The following is a 17,773-nucleotide window of genomic DNA, read 5'->3' on the forward strand; positions in this document are numbered from 1 at the left end:
TGGAGATACCGCAATGGTCAGGAGTGTGGGAAAATGGTCCAAAGTCACTTTTTTTCAGTGCTGTTGTAACTTTGAACGGTCCCTAAATGAACTGTTGTAAGTCGAGAACTACTTGCCTATATTTTCACTCTACGACCAGTTAAAACTGCCCCAAAGGTGCAGAAGAAGAGAGGAAGCGCATAAAATCCTTCACTTGCTGATTCTTTTTCAGTCCCAGTCGGTGTTGCCAGCAAGGAAAATCTTCCAGTCCTGAACACAAGAATAATTTGTCCAGGTAATGAAAACTTCATAATTCACTTTTTTTTTTTTGAGAAATGAATTGGAACCGGGCCAGATTCAGCTGCCCCAACAATTCCCGTCTTGGATGGAGGAGCTACCTGATGGGGAAAACAGAGTAGTTCCACCTTAGTAGCCACCATGAGAAGGTCCTTATTCCTTGAGTCCTCCTGCCAGGAGAAACTTTTCTATGGATGTAAGATGAGCTTTGCATTTCAAATTCCCAGATTCTAAAGAAGGTCATCTGGTACACATCTTCCCTTACTTTGAAAGGAAGGAGCTGAGATGAACAAGTAGAATCCACCATGTATTTACCTTTCAAGGAATGGACGGGAAGCGCTTGTGAATCCATTCTATCATATTGGCACCATTTTATGGAGATTTTATCATGGTTTTATCTTAATGTAATATTTTATCTTATATACTATACTGTCCTCATATTTTAGATAGATAGATGAGAAAGAGAGAGTATAGGTGGGTAGATGGATGGATGGATAGATGGGTGGATAGATAGATAGATAGATAGATAGATAGATAGATAGATAGATAGATAGATAGATAGATGAATGGATGGATGAGAAAGATGAGAAAAAGAGAGGATATGTGGATGGATGGATGGATGGGTGGATGGATAGATAGATAGATAGATAGATAGATAGATAGATAGATAGATAGATAGATAGATAGATAGATAGATAGATGAGAAAGATGAGAAAAAGAGAGGATATGTGGATGGATGGATGGATGGGTGGATGGATAGATAGATAGATAGATAGATAGATAGATAGATAGATAGATAGATAGATAGATAGATAGATGATAGATAGATGAGAAAGATGAGAAAAAGAGGATATGTGGATGGATAGATGGGTGGATAGATGATAGATAGATAGATAGATAGATAGATAGATAGATAGACAGACAGACAGACAGACAGACAGACAGACAGGAAAGAGAGAGGATAGGTGGATGGATGGATGGATGGATGGATAGATGATAGATAGATACATAGATAGATAGATAGATAGACAGACAGGAAAGAGAGAGGATAGGTGGATGGATGGATGGATGGATGGATGGATGGATGGATGGATGGATGGATAGATGATAGATAGATAGATAGATAGATAGATAGATAGATAGATAGATAGATAGATAGATAGATAGGAAAGAGAGAGGATAGGAAAGAGAGAGGATAGGTGGATGGATGGATGGATGGATAAATAGATGGATGATGATGATGGATGAATAGATAGATAAGATAGATGGGTGGATGGGTAGAAAGTAGGTAGATAGATACACACACACACACACACAAACATAGAGATACATATATATTTTAATAACTGTCCCTCTTGAAAAATACATATCGGAAAGAGGAAGTTGAGAGTTCACAAGGTTGATACTTTATGGAACAAATATACCTATACATAAATATCTGCTGATGGCTCTCCTTAAATTTATATTCATGTTTGTAGGTATAATGTGGTTTATGAGTGTTGTATATCAGCAGAGTAGAAACAGAGACTGATTTTCTTCTCTTAAAATTTTGCCCCTTTCTGTTTCCAAAAAATGGAAGGCAGATGTTCAGAAACTTAGAAAGTGTTTCATCTCTGACATTCTTTTATGTTTGTCGAACATTTGACTGTTGAGAGGCAAGATTTTTAACCTGTGAATTGATTCCTAAATTACTTACATATCTAATTAAAATGTGTATTTTCCCCCTTATTTTAAAATCAGGTCTGAGAGCAGGACTTGCTGCCTCTATTGCAGGAAGCTCCATTATCAGCAAAATGTTACTGGCAAATATTGATCCGTACGGCGCCACCCCTTTTATTGATCCTGACCCAGAATCGCTGTAAGAAACATCTTTAATCTCTGCTCCTTTTTCATTTAATGGGCCTTCTTTTTTTTTTTTACAGTATTTATATTCTGTGCCATTATGTTCATGTATTACACGAGAGAGCATTTAAATGCCAGAGGCAGGGATGAAATCCAGCAGGTTCTGACAGGTTCTGGGGAACGGGTAGCAGAAATTTTGAGCAGTTCAGAGAACCAGCAAATACCACCTCTGGCTGGCCCCAGAGAGGGGTGGGAATGGAGATTTTGCAATATCCTTCTCCCAGGGGTGGGGAGGGAATGGGGATTTTGCAGTATCCTTCCCCTGGAGTGGGGAGGGAATGGAGATTTTGCAATATCCTTCCCCCAGGAGTGGGGTAGGAATGGAGATTTTGCAGTTCCTTCCGCTGGAGGAGAAGAGCTGCCAGAAGGCAAGAGCAACTAATGCAAAGAGGATGACTTAGGAGCAGGGACAAGAGATGATTGGCCCCTCCCATAAGGCTTAAAAGACCAGCAACGGCGTTTGGGCTCTTTGCTGGAAAACAACATTGATAGCTTCGTCTTCTTGCATTTGTTTCGTATCAGCGTCTTCTGAACTTTTGCCAAGAAAGGCCTTTGGCAGTTTGCCTAATTGGACCAAGGTTGGTGATAGGACTGAGGAATTTGTGTTGGGAGGAATTTGCTTTGATTTAGTTAAACTACGTTGAGAATGAGTTAATTCTCAGCTGTTCGAATCAAGTTTGTTTGTTTTTTCACTGACCGAGTTTCCTACTGCCTACTTGGGCCTGGGTCACAACAGCTTAGGACTGTGCTGTTTGTTTGTGTCCCTGTATGTGCTTCTTCCGTGTGCTATTACCAACAGGAGTTGTGCATTTGTATACAGGGAAGGCTATTCAGAGAAGTGCGTCATGAACAATTATTTCGGCATCGGGTTGGATGCAAAGATTTCATTAGAATTTAACAACAAGCGGGAGGAGCATCCTGAAAAATGCAGGTGAGTCACGGCGAAGATTCGAAATAGTCCTCGCCTATGCCTCTGTACAAGCTATAGCTAGTCCTCAACTTACAACCATTCGCTTAGTGACCGTTTGAAGTTACAACGGCACTGAAAAACTTGACCATTTTTCACACTTATGGTCACGTGATCCAAATTCAGAGGCTTGGCAACTGGCGTGTACTTATGACAGTTGCAATGTCCCAGAGTCACGTGATCCCCTTTGGCGACCTTCAGACAAGCAAAAGTCCATGGGAAAGCCAGATTCGCTTAACAACCGTGGCCGGAAAGATTGCAAAAATGGGGCAAAACTCTCTTTGGAGCCAAAGGCTTGTTCTCGCTTAGCGACAGAAATTTTGCTGGACTCCATTGTGATTGTAGGTTGTCTTGTGTAGGCAGGGGGTTGATGTCTTACTGGATGTTTCTGATTGGTTAATTCCATGCTTTTGGGTGATCTGTCGTGTCCCACTCCTCCTCTGACGGCCGGGTCTGGGAAGTCTGTATCACGCGTGGCCACGAAGCCTCTGCAGCTTTGCCAAATTCCTGTCAGAGTTCTCAGGGCAGGCAGGAATCCAAGGTGTGACTTCAGCAACCAGATGAGACTTTGCCTGACTCAAGGAATGTCAGAAAGCAGATCCTTTATATAGGCCATGGGGTGTGGCTCCATGACTCAGCACTTATCCAGGCCTGCCCCTCCCTTCCTTTTGCTGACGTCGCCTCTCCACTCTCCGGAAGCGTGGGTCCCTCCAGCCTCCAGCTGTCAGCAATTCCAGCTCGTGACTGGCTTCACATTCCCCAGGCTCACATGCTGTGGGGGAGGGGTTTATTTGCTCAGTTTGTCCGGGCATGGTGCCAGGACTGGGGGCTGAAGGCATGCCAGGCCATTCGTCTTGCTCGGTCTGTCCGGGCATGGTGCCAGGACTGGGGGTTGGAGGCATGCCAGGCCATTCTTCTTCACTATCAGTCTCTGGCTCAGATAACAGGAGATGGGAGGGGCCCGGCTGCGGAGAGGGGGGCGGGCGAGGCACAACATGATCCTTGTGTTTTTCCTTTCAGAAGCAGGACCAAGAACATGATGTGGTACGGAGTCCTTGGTACTAAAGAGTTGTTACAACGGACTTACAAAAACTTAGAGCAGAAAGTTCAACTCGAGGTAAGGCTGAAGCTCCCCGACAATGCCGTTTGTCTCATTTCTCCCCTGAAGCAGAATGAATCTCCACTTTTGGATGTTTTGTGATATTTTGGGTGGATTTTAGGTGTACAAGTCGACTTCACTTTGTCGCCATCACACCTCGTGAGGACAAAATATCTATGTAGACCAGGGGTGGGTTCTACTTATCTTTACTACCAGTTCGCAATGGGAGTGCATACATGCTTCTGCGCTTGCGCAGATCATCTGTGATGATGTCCGGGCGGGTGGGCGGAGCTTCCCGACGCTTTTACTACCGGTTTGCAAGAACCGGACCGAACCCACCACTGATGTAGAGAAAAGTCCAGCTGGGTACGGGTAGTCCTTGACGTATGACCACAATAGAGGCCAGCAAAATTGCATCTTGCAATCCTGCATTCTAACCACTGTGCCACCAGGGCTCCTATAAGTTAGCCTTCAAGTCTAACCTATATCTGTAATTAATGGAAACTCCAGTATATTTCTGTGGTTATTTATACGGTGTTCTATACCTTGCAGTGCGATGGGCAATATATTCCTCTTCCTAGCCTTCAAGGCATAGCCGTTTTGAACATCCCAAGCTACGCTGGTGGGACCAATTTCTGGGGTGGAACCAAAGAAGATGATGTAAGTCTTGCTCTTCAGGTTATTTGCTTCCAAAGTCCTGTGGATTTTCTAAAGGAAGTTTGCATAAAAATGGAAAATATCGTTTGTTAACAGACACAATGTCTGTTTCCCAAGACTTGTTGAAGTCAGTTTGGTACCCACCACATTTTCATTTGGCATCAAGGAACATCAGTAGATGGTAGAGGCAGATATTTCTCTCTCTGGGCATGATGCTGCTGCTACTCCCTAAACGTGTCACCTTTTTTAGTGTGGTAATTTGAACAGTCACTAAATGGACTGTTGTAAGTCGAGGATAACTCGTATAAGATACTTTCGACTTGGGTTTCGCTTCAGGCTGCAAAAGGGTTGGCTGAGGACAGAGAAACTCATCCTTCTTCTCTATATAGCTTTGATGAGTCGTACGTGTATTTTTGGCATTTCCAACAGCCCAAAGGTTCTCATATACTAACTGAAAGATTCCGGTCCCCACCTTGTGAATAGGAACTCTTTCCAATACTTTCGGTAGTGACCTTTAAAATTAGAGTTCTGTTCCAAACCTCCACCCTTTCTGATATTTAAGAAATGCCGATTTATAACCTGGAGCGAAAAACTTAATAATCCCTGAATGACATCACGGCCAGAATGCAAAGATTGAAATGTACAAACCAGGGATGAAATCAAAGCAGGTTCTGACAGGTTCTGACGAACCGGTAGCGGAAATTTTGAGCAGTTTGGAGAACCGGCAAATACCACCTTTGCCTGGTCCCAGAGTGGGAAGGGAATGGAGATTTTGCAGTATCCTTCCCCCAGTAGTGGGGTGGGAATGGGGATTTTACAGTATCCTTCCCTCAGGAGTGGGGAGGGAATGGGGATTTTGCAGTATCCTTCCCCCAGGAGTGGGGTGGGAATGGGGATTTTGCAGTATCCTTCCCTCAGGAGTGGGGAGGGAATGGGGATTTTACAGTATCCTTCCCTCAGGAGTGGGGAGGGAATGGGGATTTTGCAGTATGCTTCCCCTGGAGTGGGAAGGGAATGGAGATTTAGCAGTATCCTTCTCTTGAGTGGGGAGGGAATGGGGATTTTGCAGTATCCTTCCCCCAGGAGTGAAGAGGGAATGGGAAGTTTGCAGTATCCTTCCCCTGCCATGCCCACCAGGCCACGCCCAGGGAACTGGTAGTAAAAAAATTTGAATTCCACCACTGGTACAAACGTGAATCGCAGGGCATAAAAGCTTTCTCTTTTTTCTCCAGATCTTCGGGGCGCCATCATTCGACGATAAAATATTGGAGGTGGTGGCGGTATTTGGCAGCATGCAGATGGCCGTTTCCCGAGTGATCAAGCTCCAACATCATAGAATAGCCCAGGTTTGTCTGATGTCCAGAAAGAAAGAAATGAGAGCATTCCCTATACCAGGGATTCCCAATCCGCAGGCTGCGGCCCACTCCCAGGCCATGAACCATTTGGAACCAGGCCGTGGAAGTGACGAATGAGCTCGTGATCACGCATCCCAATTTGAACAAGCAGCGGGCGAGCCTGTGCATGAATGCACACAAGTGTAGCTGTGTGCAAGAACGCTTTCTGGCTGCTCACGCGGAACCAACCCATCTGTTTTCCTCCCCTTTTCACCCACCATTTTTCCTTCAAAATACTAAAGTCCCTGAGAGGAAGTTCTTTGACACACCCTGACCACAGGTGGCAGTGCTGATATTCAGTCAGTGTTGTGTCTGCGCCCCCCAAGCCGGGCCTCCTGCCAGAAAGTGACTTGGACAGTGAGGGGGAAAGGCCATCAGGACTTACCTCGGGAGCACCGGCTTCCGTGGCTCAAGTCCAGGAGCCAGAGGCAGGCCAGGTGGACAAGATAACGAGGCCTCCATCCCCTGACTTCCCCCCCCAGGCCACGCCTCCAGACCTGGCTGATGGCAATCAGGCCTGGCTGGACCCTAGGTTTCGTAGGCAGGAGATGTGGGAACAACAGAAGCAGGGGTGGGGCAGGCCTAGGAAGTGCTGAGTCATGGAGCCACACCCCACAGGATATAAAAGCAGCAAGGGCTGCTATACCACTTCGTGGCGAGCAAATCAACTGCTTAGAGGGAGAGAACTAGAGCTTGTTCCTGGTTTCCTGGTTGACTCATCGGCATCAAGAGAGATAACAAAGACACTTGGCAGACACTCACTAGTTTGCTGCCAGAGCTGATAGTTGCTGGCTAATTAAGTCATCGCTCGTGTCTCCTGGACTGAGGAGGGGGACAGAACAGTCGGTTCAGACCGGTTCGGGGAATCCTCCTGTCCCAGAACTATGCCGTCCTATTTAACCACATTTTTGAGGCCGGGCGCATTGCGCGAAAGATGCACGTGTGAAGCGAATGTGTATGCGGGCGGCAAACTGGTGGTAAACATACCTGAAACCCACCTCTGCCAGGAGGTCATAAAAAAGGGATGGGAGATGAATCCCTTTAGCCTGACTAGGTGGCTCGGTGGCTAAGACAGAAAGGAACCGGCAGTTCTGGCGGTTCGATTCCCTAGTGTAGGTCTCCTGCATGAGCAGGGGGTTGGACTAGATGACCTCCAAAGTCCCTTCCAACTCTGTTAACTGTTACCTCTCCCCCACCCATCTTTAAAGCCGGAAAGATTGGGGAACGTTGCCTTATATCCAGTGGTGGGGCTGCAACCAGTTTAACCACCGGTTCTGTGAGCGCTTGCTTTGCACACGCACACGGGCTTCTTGAGCGCACGCGCGCCTAACGCATAGTGTTCAAATTACAGCCATTTGAAGCTCAGCTGCTTACCTTCTAAGGCAGCCCCGGTAAGTAGAACAGTGGAGGCGTGGAAATCAGCTGTGCTGCGCAAATCAGCTGAGCTAGAAAGAAGGAAATATAAGACAGGATAGAGCAGGGACGGGTGGGCGGGGCCAGCTGATAGTCAGAACTACCGGTTCGCCCGAACTGGTCTGAACCGACAGCAGCCCACCACTGGTTATATCGATGAGAACTCTCGGTCATCCAGGCCAAGGTGTCTAAAGTCTAAAAGTTAAATTATGGCAAATGGACTATTTTTTTTTTGCCACTCTGAGATGGTTCCCTGTTGCAGCCAGCTACACGTGAATCAATCCATTAGAATAGAGCTGGAAGGGACCTTGGAGGTCTTCTAGTCCAACCCCCTGCTCAAGCAGGAGACCCTAGACAATTTCAGTCAAATGGCTGTCCAATTTTTCTTCCTCCACTGATGGAGCAACCACACCTTCTGGTGGTAAGCTGTCCCCCTGGTTAATTGTCCTCAATGTTAAGAAGTTTCTCTTTAATTCCAGGTTGCTTCTCTCTTTGATTAGTTTTCATTCGTTGGTTTCTGTCCTGCTCTCTGGAGCTTTGGAGAATAATTTGACCCTCTCTTCTTTGTGGCAGCCCCGCAAATAATGGAACACTCTTTTGTCTAGACTGGCCATACCCAAACCCTACAACCGTTCTTCATCTGTTTCAGTCTCCAGGCCTTTAATCCTCTTAGTTGCTCTTCTCTGCACTTCTTCCAAAGTCTCAACATCTTTTTTTGTAATGTGGTGACCAAAACTGGATGCGGTATTCCAGGTGTGGCCTTACTAAGGCTTTATAAAGTGGTGCTGATAGTTCACGTCAGTGGTGAAATCCAATTTTTTTTATATTATCGGTTCTGTGGTCGTGGCTTGGTGGGCGTGGTGTGGCTTGGTGAGCATGGCAGGGGAAAGATACTGCAAAATCTCCATTCCCACCCCACTCTGGGACCAGCCAGAGGTGGTATTTGCCGGTTCTCCGAGCTGCACAAAATTTCCGCTACCGGTTCTCCAGAACCTTTCAGAACTTGCTGGATTTCACCCCTAGTTTGTGTGATTTTGATTCTGTGCCTCTGTTTATACCACCAAGGATTGTATTGGCTTTTTTGGCTGCTGCTGCACACGGCTGGCTCATATTTAAGGAATTGTCCACTAAGACTCCAACTGTCCCAGTTACTGGTTTTGAGCCAGATTTTGGCCTCATCTGTCCTTGGACTTTGGGTTTTTCCTGCCTAGGTGTTGTGCCTCGCTTGCCCCCCTCTCCGCAGCCAGGCCCCTCTCATCTCCTGTTATCTCAGCCAGGGACTGATAGTGCAGACGAACGGCCTGGCATGCCTCCAGCCCCCAGTCCTGGCACCATGCCCGGACAAACCGAGCAAATAAACCCATCCCCCCACAGCATGTGAACATGAGGAGTCTGAAGCCAGTCACGAGCTGGAATTGCCGGCAACTGGAGGATGGATGGATCCACGCTTCCGGAGAATGGAGAGGCGACGTCAGCAAAAGGAAGGGAGGGGCAGGCCTGGATAAGTGCTGAGTCATGGAGCCACACCCCATGGCCTATATAAAGGATCTGCTTTCTGGCATTCTTTGAGTCAGGCAAAGTCTCATCTGGATTGCTGAAGTCACATCTTGGACTCCTGCCTGCCCTGAGAACTCTGACAGAAGTTTGGCAAAGCTGCAGAGGCTTTGTGGCCATGCTTGATATAGACTTCCCTGACCCGGCCGTCAGAGGAGGAGTGGGACACGACACTAGGTGCAAAACCTTGCTTTTCTCAGCATTACATTTTAAATGTTCAGTTCTCACTTTTAATCCACATGGTGCGAAATGTAGCATCCTTTTTTTGCCCTTGGGCAAAATGGGTCTGGACAGGAGCCGCCGTCCTTCGTGGAAATTTGCTTCAGCGTCTTCCAGCGTGCTGAAATCTTGTTTACTCTTTTTCAGTGCAGGGCTGTGAAGATCACCATACTTGGGGATGAAGGCGTCCCCGTGCAAGTCGATGGGGAAGCTTGGATTCAGCCCCCAGGCATCATTAAAATTGTGCACAAGAACCGGGCGCAGATGCTAACGCGAGACAGAGTACGTCCGTGGAGGGGGACGCGCGTCTTTCTCCTAACACAGAGAGAGAGACCCTAATAATAAAAAAGCAGAGATAATACAGGTTACAACAGTTCCTTTAGTGACCGTTCAGAGTTACAGCACAGCTGGGGGAAAAAAAAAGTGACTTTGGACCGTTTTTCATACTTACGACCCCACAGTCACATGATCCAAATTCAGACACTTGACGACTGACTCGTATTTATGACGGTTGCACAGTCCCAGGATCACACAATCCCCTTTTGTGACCTTTGGACCGGAGGAGTAGAAAACCCACGGGCTTTAAAACCAATTTTTAAACCTAAATCAGTTTCTCAAATGTTACGTGACTCTCTGGTCTCTCTCTCTCTCTCTCTCGTATATCACTATCTCTCTCTCTCTCTCTATCTCTTTATCTCTCTCTCCCTTTCTCTCTTTCTCTCTATCTATCCATCCATCCATCCATTCATTCATCTATCCATCCATCTATCCATCCATCTCTCTCTCTCTCATCTATCTATCTCTTCATCCATCCATCATCCATCCATCCATCCATCCATCTATCTATATCTATCTGTCTATCTATCTGCCTGTCTATCTCTCCATCCATCCATCCATCCATCCATCCATCCATCCATCCATCCATCCATCCATCTATCTATCTATCTATCTATCTATCTATCTATCTATCTATCTATCTATCTATCTATCTATCTATATCTCTATCATCCATCCATCTATCTATCTATATCTACACACATACACAAACACACACACCCCAGAGCCACATATGCATATATATTTATATACGTAAGTGTTTCCCTAGCTCAGCTCCAGCGCTGGCTAGCTGATTTTGGGGCCTTCCGGGCCCACCAGAAGTTGGGAAACACTGTTTCTGGCCTCTGGGGTGTGTGTGGAGGGAGAGCTTTGGGGGGAGGAGACTGTTTTTGCCCTCCCCAGGCTCCAAGGAAGCCTCTGGAGCCTAGGGAGGATAAAAAACAGGCCTTCCGGGCCCATCGGAAGTTGGGAAATGGGACGTTTCTGGCCTCCAGAGGGCCTCAGGGGGGTGGAGGAGGCTGTTTTTGCCCTCCCCAGGCTCCAAGAAAGCCTCGGGAGCCTGGGGAGGGCGAAAAACGGGCCTACCAGACCCACTGGTAACCTTTTTATTGTCGCACGCACATGCGTGGAGGGCAGGGTGCAGGGGGGGCATTGAATTATTGGTGTGGGCATGTGTGCCTGCGACCCCCCCCACATTTCCCCTGCTTTTGGCACGTGATGGCGAAAAGGTTAGCCGTCACTGTGCTAGACTATGAATGCCTGGCCGAGCTGTGGCTTGAAGGATGATGAATTTGTTTTTTTATATTTTTTTCTCAATTCTCAACAGGCCTTTGAAAGCACGTTAAAATCCTGGGAAGATAAACAGAAGTGTGATTCTTGCAAACCAGGGTTACGGTCCCCGTTGTATCCTCACCAGGCAGTGGAACTGGCTTCGGAGGAAGAGATGACGCAGATCCAGGCTTGTTCTCAGGTGGCGGAAGAGCTCATCACCAGGTAAGGAAGAGACTAAAGGCAAAAAGCCTGTCGAGATTCTCAGTCCTCCAGATTCAGGGTTGTCCCAAAGGTGTTTTTTTTTCAGGAGGCAACTGGACTTTCTTGTTTTTTTTTCTTTTGAAGACGTTTCGCTCCTCATCCGAGAAGCTTCTTCAGCTCTGGCTGGATGGTGGGGAAGGGAAGGATTTATGCTCCTTGCAGACAGCTGGTCATTTGCATCCTTTTAGAGGGTCGTTGAGGCCACTTGGAGGTTTATCTGTGTCCTCAGAGTCACCTGAGTGGTGCAAACGGTTCTTGTAGTCTGCAATTTTCCCCTCTGGAAATCCATTCCTACTCCCACACCATTTGAAGGGTGTTCATCCCAAATTGTATAGCTAAAAAGTCTGTAGGGATTCTCCATCATCCAGGTTGTGGTTGTCCCAAAGGTGCTTTTTCAGGAGGCAACTGGACTTTCTTGTTTTTTCCTTTTGAAGAGGTTTTGCTTCTCATCCGAGAAGCTTCTTCACCTCTGACTGGCTGGTGGGGAAGGGAAGGATTGATATTCCTTGCAGACAGCTGGTCAGTTGCATCCTTTTAGAGGATCCTTGAAGCACTTGGAAGGTTTATCTGTGTCCTCAGGGTCACCTGAGTGGTTCTAATGGTTTCTGTATCTGTATAGCTGTTCAATTTGGGATGAACTCCCTTTGAATGGGGTAGGAATAGGAATGGATTTCCAGAGGAAAAAATTGCAGACTACAGGAACGATTTGCACCACTCAGGTGACCCTGAGGACTCAGATAAACCTCCAAGTGGCCTCAATGACCCTCTAAAAGGATGCAAATGATCAGCTGTCTGCAAGGAATATAAAACCTTCCATTCCACACCAGCCAGTCAGAGCTGAAGAAGCTTCTGGGATGAGAAGCAAAACGACTTCGAAAGAAAAAACCAGAAGTCCAGTTGCCTCCTAACAAAAGCTCCTTTGGGACTAAAGGCAGTTCATCATGTCAGGATTATCACCTGCCTTCTTTACGGGGCTTCTCAATCCTTCAGGTCATGGTTGTCCCAAAAATGTTTTTTTCCCCCAAAGGCAACTGGATTTTCTTGGCTTTTTTCCTCTTTTTTTGGGGGGAAAATACAGGTAGTTCTCCACGTACGACAGTTCATTCAGTGGTTGTTCAAAATTACAACAGGGCTGGAAAAAATGACTTATGACAAGTTTTTCACACTTTTCACACGCGATCCAAATTCAGAATGCTTGGCAACTGGCATGGACTTATGACGGTTGCAGTGTCCTGGGGGTCACGTGATCCCCTTTGGCGACCTTCTGGCAAGCAAAGTCAACGGGGGAGCCAGGGTTGCTTAACAACCGTGTTATTAATTTAACAACGGCAGTGATTCATTTAACAACGGTGGCAGGAAAAGTCGTAAAATGGGGCAAAGCTCACTGAACAAATGTCTCGCTTAGCAACAGAAATGTTGAGGTCAATTGTGGTCGTACGTCGAGGACTGACACTATTTACGACTGCTATTTTTTTAGGTTGCTTTGGTCTGCTTGCTTTTTATACTTTTTATTCAGTTTTAAAGCCACCCAGAGTTGTGTATCAGAGACAGGCAGCTTGTAAATTTAATAAATAAATAACAAACAAATTTTCTGGCCTTTTTCATTTTTTTCTCTCTCTTTTATTCCCCAATCTGCTATTTTCCACAGAATCTGTGAAGCTGCCAAAACTCATAGCCTCTTGGAGCAAGAGCTAGCTCATGCGGTGAATGCTTGTTCTCATGCTTTAACCAAAGGCGGACCGAAATTCCCTGAGGTAAGGTGGGGAAAAATGAAAGATCTGTCTTCAAATAAGTTCTTGATAAGAATTCTCGACAAGAATTGAGGTCACGTGAAGTATTAATACCACTTTATAATGCCCTGGTAAGGCCACACCTGGAATCCTGCATCCAGTTTTAGTTGCCACGATGTAAAAAAGATGTGGAGACTCTAGAAAGAGTGCAGAGAAGAGCAACAAAGATGATTACATGACTGGAGGCTAAAACATGTGAAGAACGGTTGCAGGAAATAGGTATGTCTAGTTTCATGAAAAGAAGGACTAGGGGAGACATGATTTTTTCTTCCCCTCTGCAGAGCCTTACCAGAAATACCGCGCTGGAAATAGCTGCCACTGTGAAGGCATTACATGATGAAACGGAATCCTTGTTAGTTGGAAAGGTCTCCTTGGTAAGATGATGATCTCTTATTTCTTAAACCGTGATATTGGCCTGAAAGAATCCATTAAGTATTTGTTTACGGTAGAGTTGGAGATCCATTGCCTGGAGTTGCCTTCACCCTTCCCTTGCCTTCATTGTCAAGAGTTCGTTGCGGAAATCTCCTCCAGAAAGCGTACATAGATAACCGATTCAGCAGGATTCATTAACTTCTCTTTATATACATAATAATAAGGTGACCAACTTTTTTACGATGAGGAGGAGGACACAAGTAAATTTAAGAAAAAAAAATATCGTAAATAAAAGAAACATTTTATTCATGGCAACAATAATACAGAATACGCTATAATATGATAAATGCATCATGAATTAATAGAACGTGAATTATTGTGCTCACCTGTGTATGATTGAATATTCACTGAGAAAGAAGTGAGTCTAATGTGTGCGGGTGTGCCGTGTCGTGTTTTGGTAAGAAGTAAACAAAGCCACTTGCGCGTGGCGCACTCTCTCAAAACAATTCTCCTGTGCGGAGCGCCTGCGTCTCATAATCGCATCTCACCGCACTGTACCGAGCCTTGACGAATCATCATGTCAAATACAAATATGTCACATCACACGCAACAGATCAGATTGGCATCGATCGAATACGGAGATTTACAGATTAGTCTTCAAATATCGAAAAGGAGGACATTTAGGAGGACAATTTTCGAGAGAGGACAGAACTTATAAAAGGAGGACTGTCGTCCCTAAAGGAGGGCGATTGGTCACCTTAATAATAACACGTACAATACCAACAGCAGGTTCTTCCAACGTGGTAGAGAGTTACAGGCAAAAAACACAGAGCAGAGATGAGTTTCGGTTTCAGTTCCGCAGGCAGACAAGTTTGCAGCTTCAGAGCGCAGAGCTTAATACGGAGCCATGCCCAGGCTCCTTCCAGTTTCAGTTTCCAAACCGTCCTCATTGGCTGATCTGTTGCCATGCCTATTCATTGGCTGGCCTTGCTACTATGCCCTATTCCAGTTCACGAATAGTCTGACATTCAACCTGTTGGTTTTCTTGACTATCCAATTCTGCTCTGGTGGAGGCTATCCATCCTGAAACTGCAAGTCTCAGAGGCTGCAATATCATCTTGGCGCAAAGGGCCGAAGGTCTGACATTCTGAACTGACTCCAGAAAAATCAGGCTTTCAGGAAATCCCAGAGCAAGTCAGAAGAGAAGGGGGAGGGGAAGGGAGCTCTGGATTTTAATTATTCCTCCAGGAATTATAAGTGGACGGAGATCAGAATTGGGGGAAATGACTTTATCTCCTTAAACAGGGACATTTCCAGGAGGGAGGGAGGGAGAGAGAGAGAGAGAGAGAAAAGATAAACAGAGATAGAAATGAATACAATAGAACTAAACAGAACAGAACGGAGCAACAAATTCAAAGGGAGGGAACTTGGCGGTCTTCTAGTTTAACCCAGGGGTGAAATCTACTTACCTTCCTTATCGGTTTGGAAGTGAACATACCGAATGCGCACATCACATGTACGCGCAGATCTTCTGTGCACGCGCAGAAGGTAATAAACACATTAAAGGTAAAGGTTCCCCTCGCACATATATGCTAGTCGTTGCCGACTCTAGGGGGCGGTGCTCATCTCCGTTTCAAAGCCGAAGAGCTAGTGCTGTCCGAAGACGTCTCCGTGGTCATGTGGCCGGCATGACTCAACGCCAAAGGCGCACGGAACGCTGTTACCTTCCCACCAGAGGTGGTCCCTATTTTTTCTACTTGCATTTTTACGTGCTTTCGAAACTGCTAGGTTGGCAGAAGCTGAGACAAGTAACGGGAGCTCACCCCGTTACACAGCAGCACTAGGGATTCGAACCGCTAAGCTGCCAACCTTTCGATCGACAAGCTCAATGTCCTAGCCCCTGAGCCACCGCGTCCCAAGTAATAAACACATTACTTCCTGGTTAAAACCAGGAAGTAATGACACCCGGGTGGGTGGGTGAAGCTTCGCTCCACCATCACTACCGGATCGCCGAACCACCGGTCACAATCACTACCGGATCGCGAGATCTGGTCAGAACCGGGAGCATTTCACCCATGGTCCAACCCCCTAGGATGGATGGATAAATAGATAGATAATAGATAATGATAGACAGATGATTGATAGATAGTTGATACTAATAAAGAAGAATATTCGTAGCTCAGGATTGAAATGATGACTCCTTGTGCAGAGGTCTGAGAGCATCAAGGACCCCTGAGATAGTTGATTGATAGATGATAGATAGATGACATAGCTATATTGGTATAGATAGGTGATAGACAGACAGCAAGACAGAGGTTCCTATTAGACAACTCAGCCTAACAAAATTATAATTCGCTGTTTTGGTAGCAATTGGAATCCCCTTGCGAGGAGTTGCTGGTGTCGGCGGTGCACAATCTGGAGACCGAACTGAGAAAGTTGGGCGAAATTCCTTGGCTCTGCTATATTCTGCAGATGAACGATGACGAGGTGGGTGGAATTCACACACGCAAGCCCCAAGCCTCGCTGTTCCCTTTTTTTTTGGTGGGGTGGGGGAATCGGTCCTGCCTTGAAAATCTGACCCACGTACAGGAAAGTTACGAATGCTTTGAAGACAGTGGTGGGATTCAAACAGCTGGTTCTCTACCCTAATGACTAGCTGCGTGGACGTGGCCATGGTGGGCGTGGCCAGGAGTTTGACAGGCAGCACTCAGCCTCCGACACCCCCCTGGGAGCAAAAATAGGCCACGGGGGGGGGGGGTGTTGCCGCACCCCTCTGTGCCCTGTTTTGGGCCTAGTAGCCTCCCTGCAGCCTCCTAGAAGGAAAAATGAGGCACGTAGAGACTCCTGGAAGGGGCGGAGCCAGCCAGCAATTTAATAACCGGTTTGCACGAACCGGACTGGACCGGCCTGAATCCCAAAACTGTTTGAAGATGAATTGGAGGAGGCATTTGAATCTTCAGCGAACACACCATCCCTTCGGCGGAAGGAAAGAGCTGCTTCTGACTGAGACTGAAAAAAGCTCTTGTTGTGCCTCGCCCGCCCTCCTCTCCTCAGCCGGGCCCCTCCCATCTCCTGCTATCTGAGCCAGAGACTGATAGTGAAGAAGAATGGCCTGGCATGCCTCCAGCCCCCAGCCCTGGCACCATGCCCGGACAGACTGAGCAAACAAACCTCCCTCCTACAGCGTGTGAGCACGAAGCCAGCCACGAGCTGGAATTGCCGGCAGCTGAGCAGGAGGATGAAAGGTGGGCAGATCCCCACTTCCGGAGAATGGAGAGGCGACGTCAGCAAAAGGAAGGGAGGGGCAGGCCTGGATAAGTGCTGAGTCATGGAGCCACACCCCATGGCCTATATAAAGGATCTGCTTTTTGGCATTCCTTGAGTCAGGCAAAGTCTCATCTGGTTGCTGAAGTCACACCTTGGATTCCTGCCTGCCCTGAGAACTCTGACAGGAATTTGGCAAAGCTGCAGAGGCTTCGTGGCCACGCTTGATACAGACTTCCCAGACCCGGCCGTCAGAGGAGGAGTGGGACACGACAGCTCTTTAAAAACTCAGAAAAGTTAATGGGATTTTAAAAGCAGCTACATCCCCCCCTTTTTTTTAACAGGTCAGCACAGAAGCCTGACTAAAAACATATTTTTTAAGCAGGCGCTGTGCTTATTACACAAGATATGGGCCGCGGTGTGGCTCAGGCTGTAAGAAGCCTGTTATTAAACACAGCTGCCTGCCATTACTGCAGGTTCTAGTCCCACCAGGCCCAAGGTTGACTCAGCCTTCCATCCTTATAAGGTAGGTAAAATGAGGACCCAGATTGTTGGGGGGGCAATAAGTTGACTTTGTATATAAATATACAAATAGAATGAGACTATTGCCTTACACAATGTAAGCCGCCCTGAGTCTTTGGAGAAGGGCGGGATATAAATGTAAAAAAAAAAAAAGATATGAATGATTTTTTTCTGCACCCTTTTTGAAGTATATTCAATTCTATTTGAATATACCATATTCGAATTTACCATATTGGTAAATATGGATTTTTTACTGTTCTTCGTGTAGAAAAGGTCAGGGTTGATCTCGCCAGTTTTGGGGTGTGAGCAGAGAATATAAATATGTTTTTAAAAATGTTTTTACTGTGGGTAAGATTTTAACTTATGAGAAATACAATTTAGTAGAAAAATTGCTTCATAATATAGTTAATTTACACCCAACAGTTATCTAGTTTTCAAAAACTAACTAAACAATTCAGAAGATTTTCATATTGTG

General features: G+C 46.3%; 1 protein-coding gene across 1 annotated transcript in view; it reads left to right on the plus strand.

Moving 5' to 3' along the window:
* Positions 1 to 17,773, plus strand: part of DGKH (diacylglycerol kinase eta) — a 130,680-nt gene that overhangs the window by 101,461 nt on the left and 11,446 nt on the right. Inside the window, exons 17-27 of the mRNA XM_058185182.1 lie at positions 212 to 274; positions 2,017 to 2,134; positions 2,999 to 3,109; positions 4,166 to 4,262; positions 4,797 to 4,904; positions 6,134 to 6,247; positions 9,629 to 9,763; positions 11,145 to 11,311; positions 12,999 to 13,104; positions 13,422 to 13,514; positions 15,880 to 15,999. Coding sequence (XP_058041165.1) covers positions 212 to 274; positions 2,017 to 2,134; positions 2,999 to 3,109; positions 4,166 to 4,262; positions 4,797 to 4,904; positions 6,134 to 6,247; positions 9,629 to 9,763; positions 11,145 to 11,311; positions 12,999 to 13,104; positions 13,422 to 13,514; positions 15,880 to 15,999 — 1,232 coding nt within the window. The remainder of the gene's footprint in view (positions 1 to 211; positions 275 to 2,016; positions 2,135 to 2,998; positions 3,110 to 4,165; positions 4,263 to 4,796; positions 4,905 to 6,133; positions 6,248 to 9,628; positions 9,764 to 11,144; positions 11,312 to 12,998; positions 13,105 to 13,421; positions 13,515 to 15,879; positions 16,000 to 17,773) is intronic.

This window comes from Ahaetulla prasina, chromosome 5, assembly GCF_028640845.1.
Source record: "Ahaetulla prasina isolate Xishuangbanna chromosome 5, ASM2864084v1, whole genome shotgun sequence".
NCBI classification, from domain to species: domain Eukaryota; kingdom Metazoa; phylum Chordata; class Lepidosauria; order Squamata; family Colubridae; genus Ahaetulla; species Ahaetulla prasina.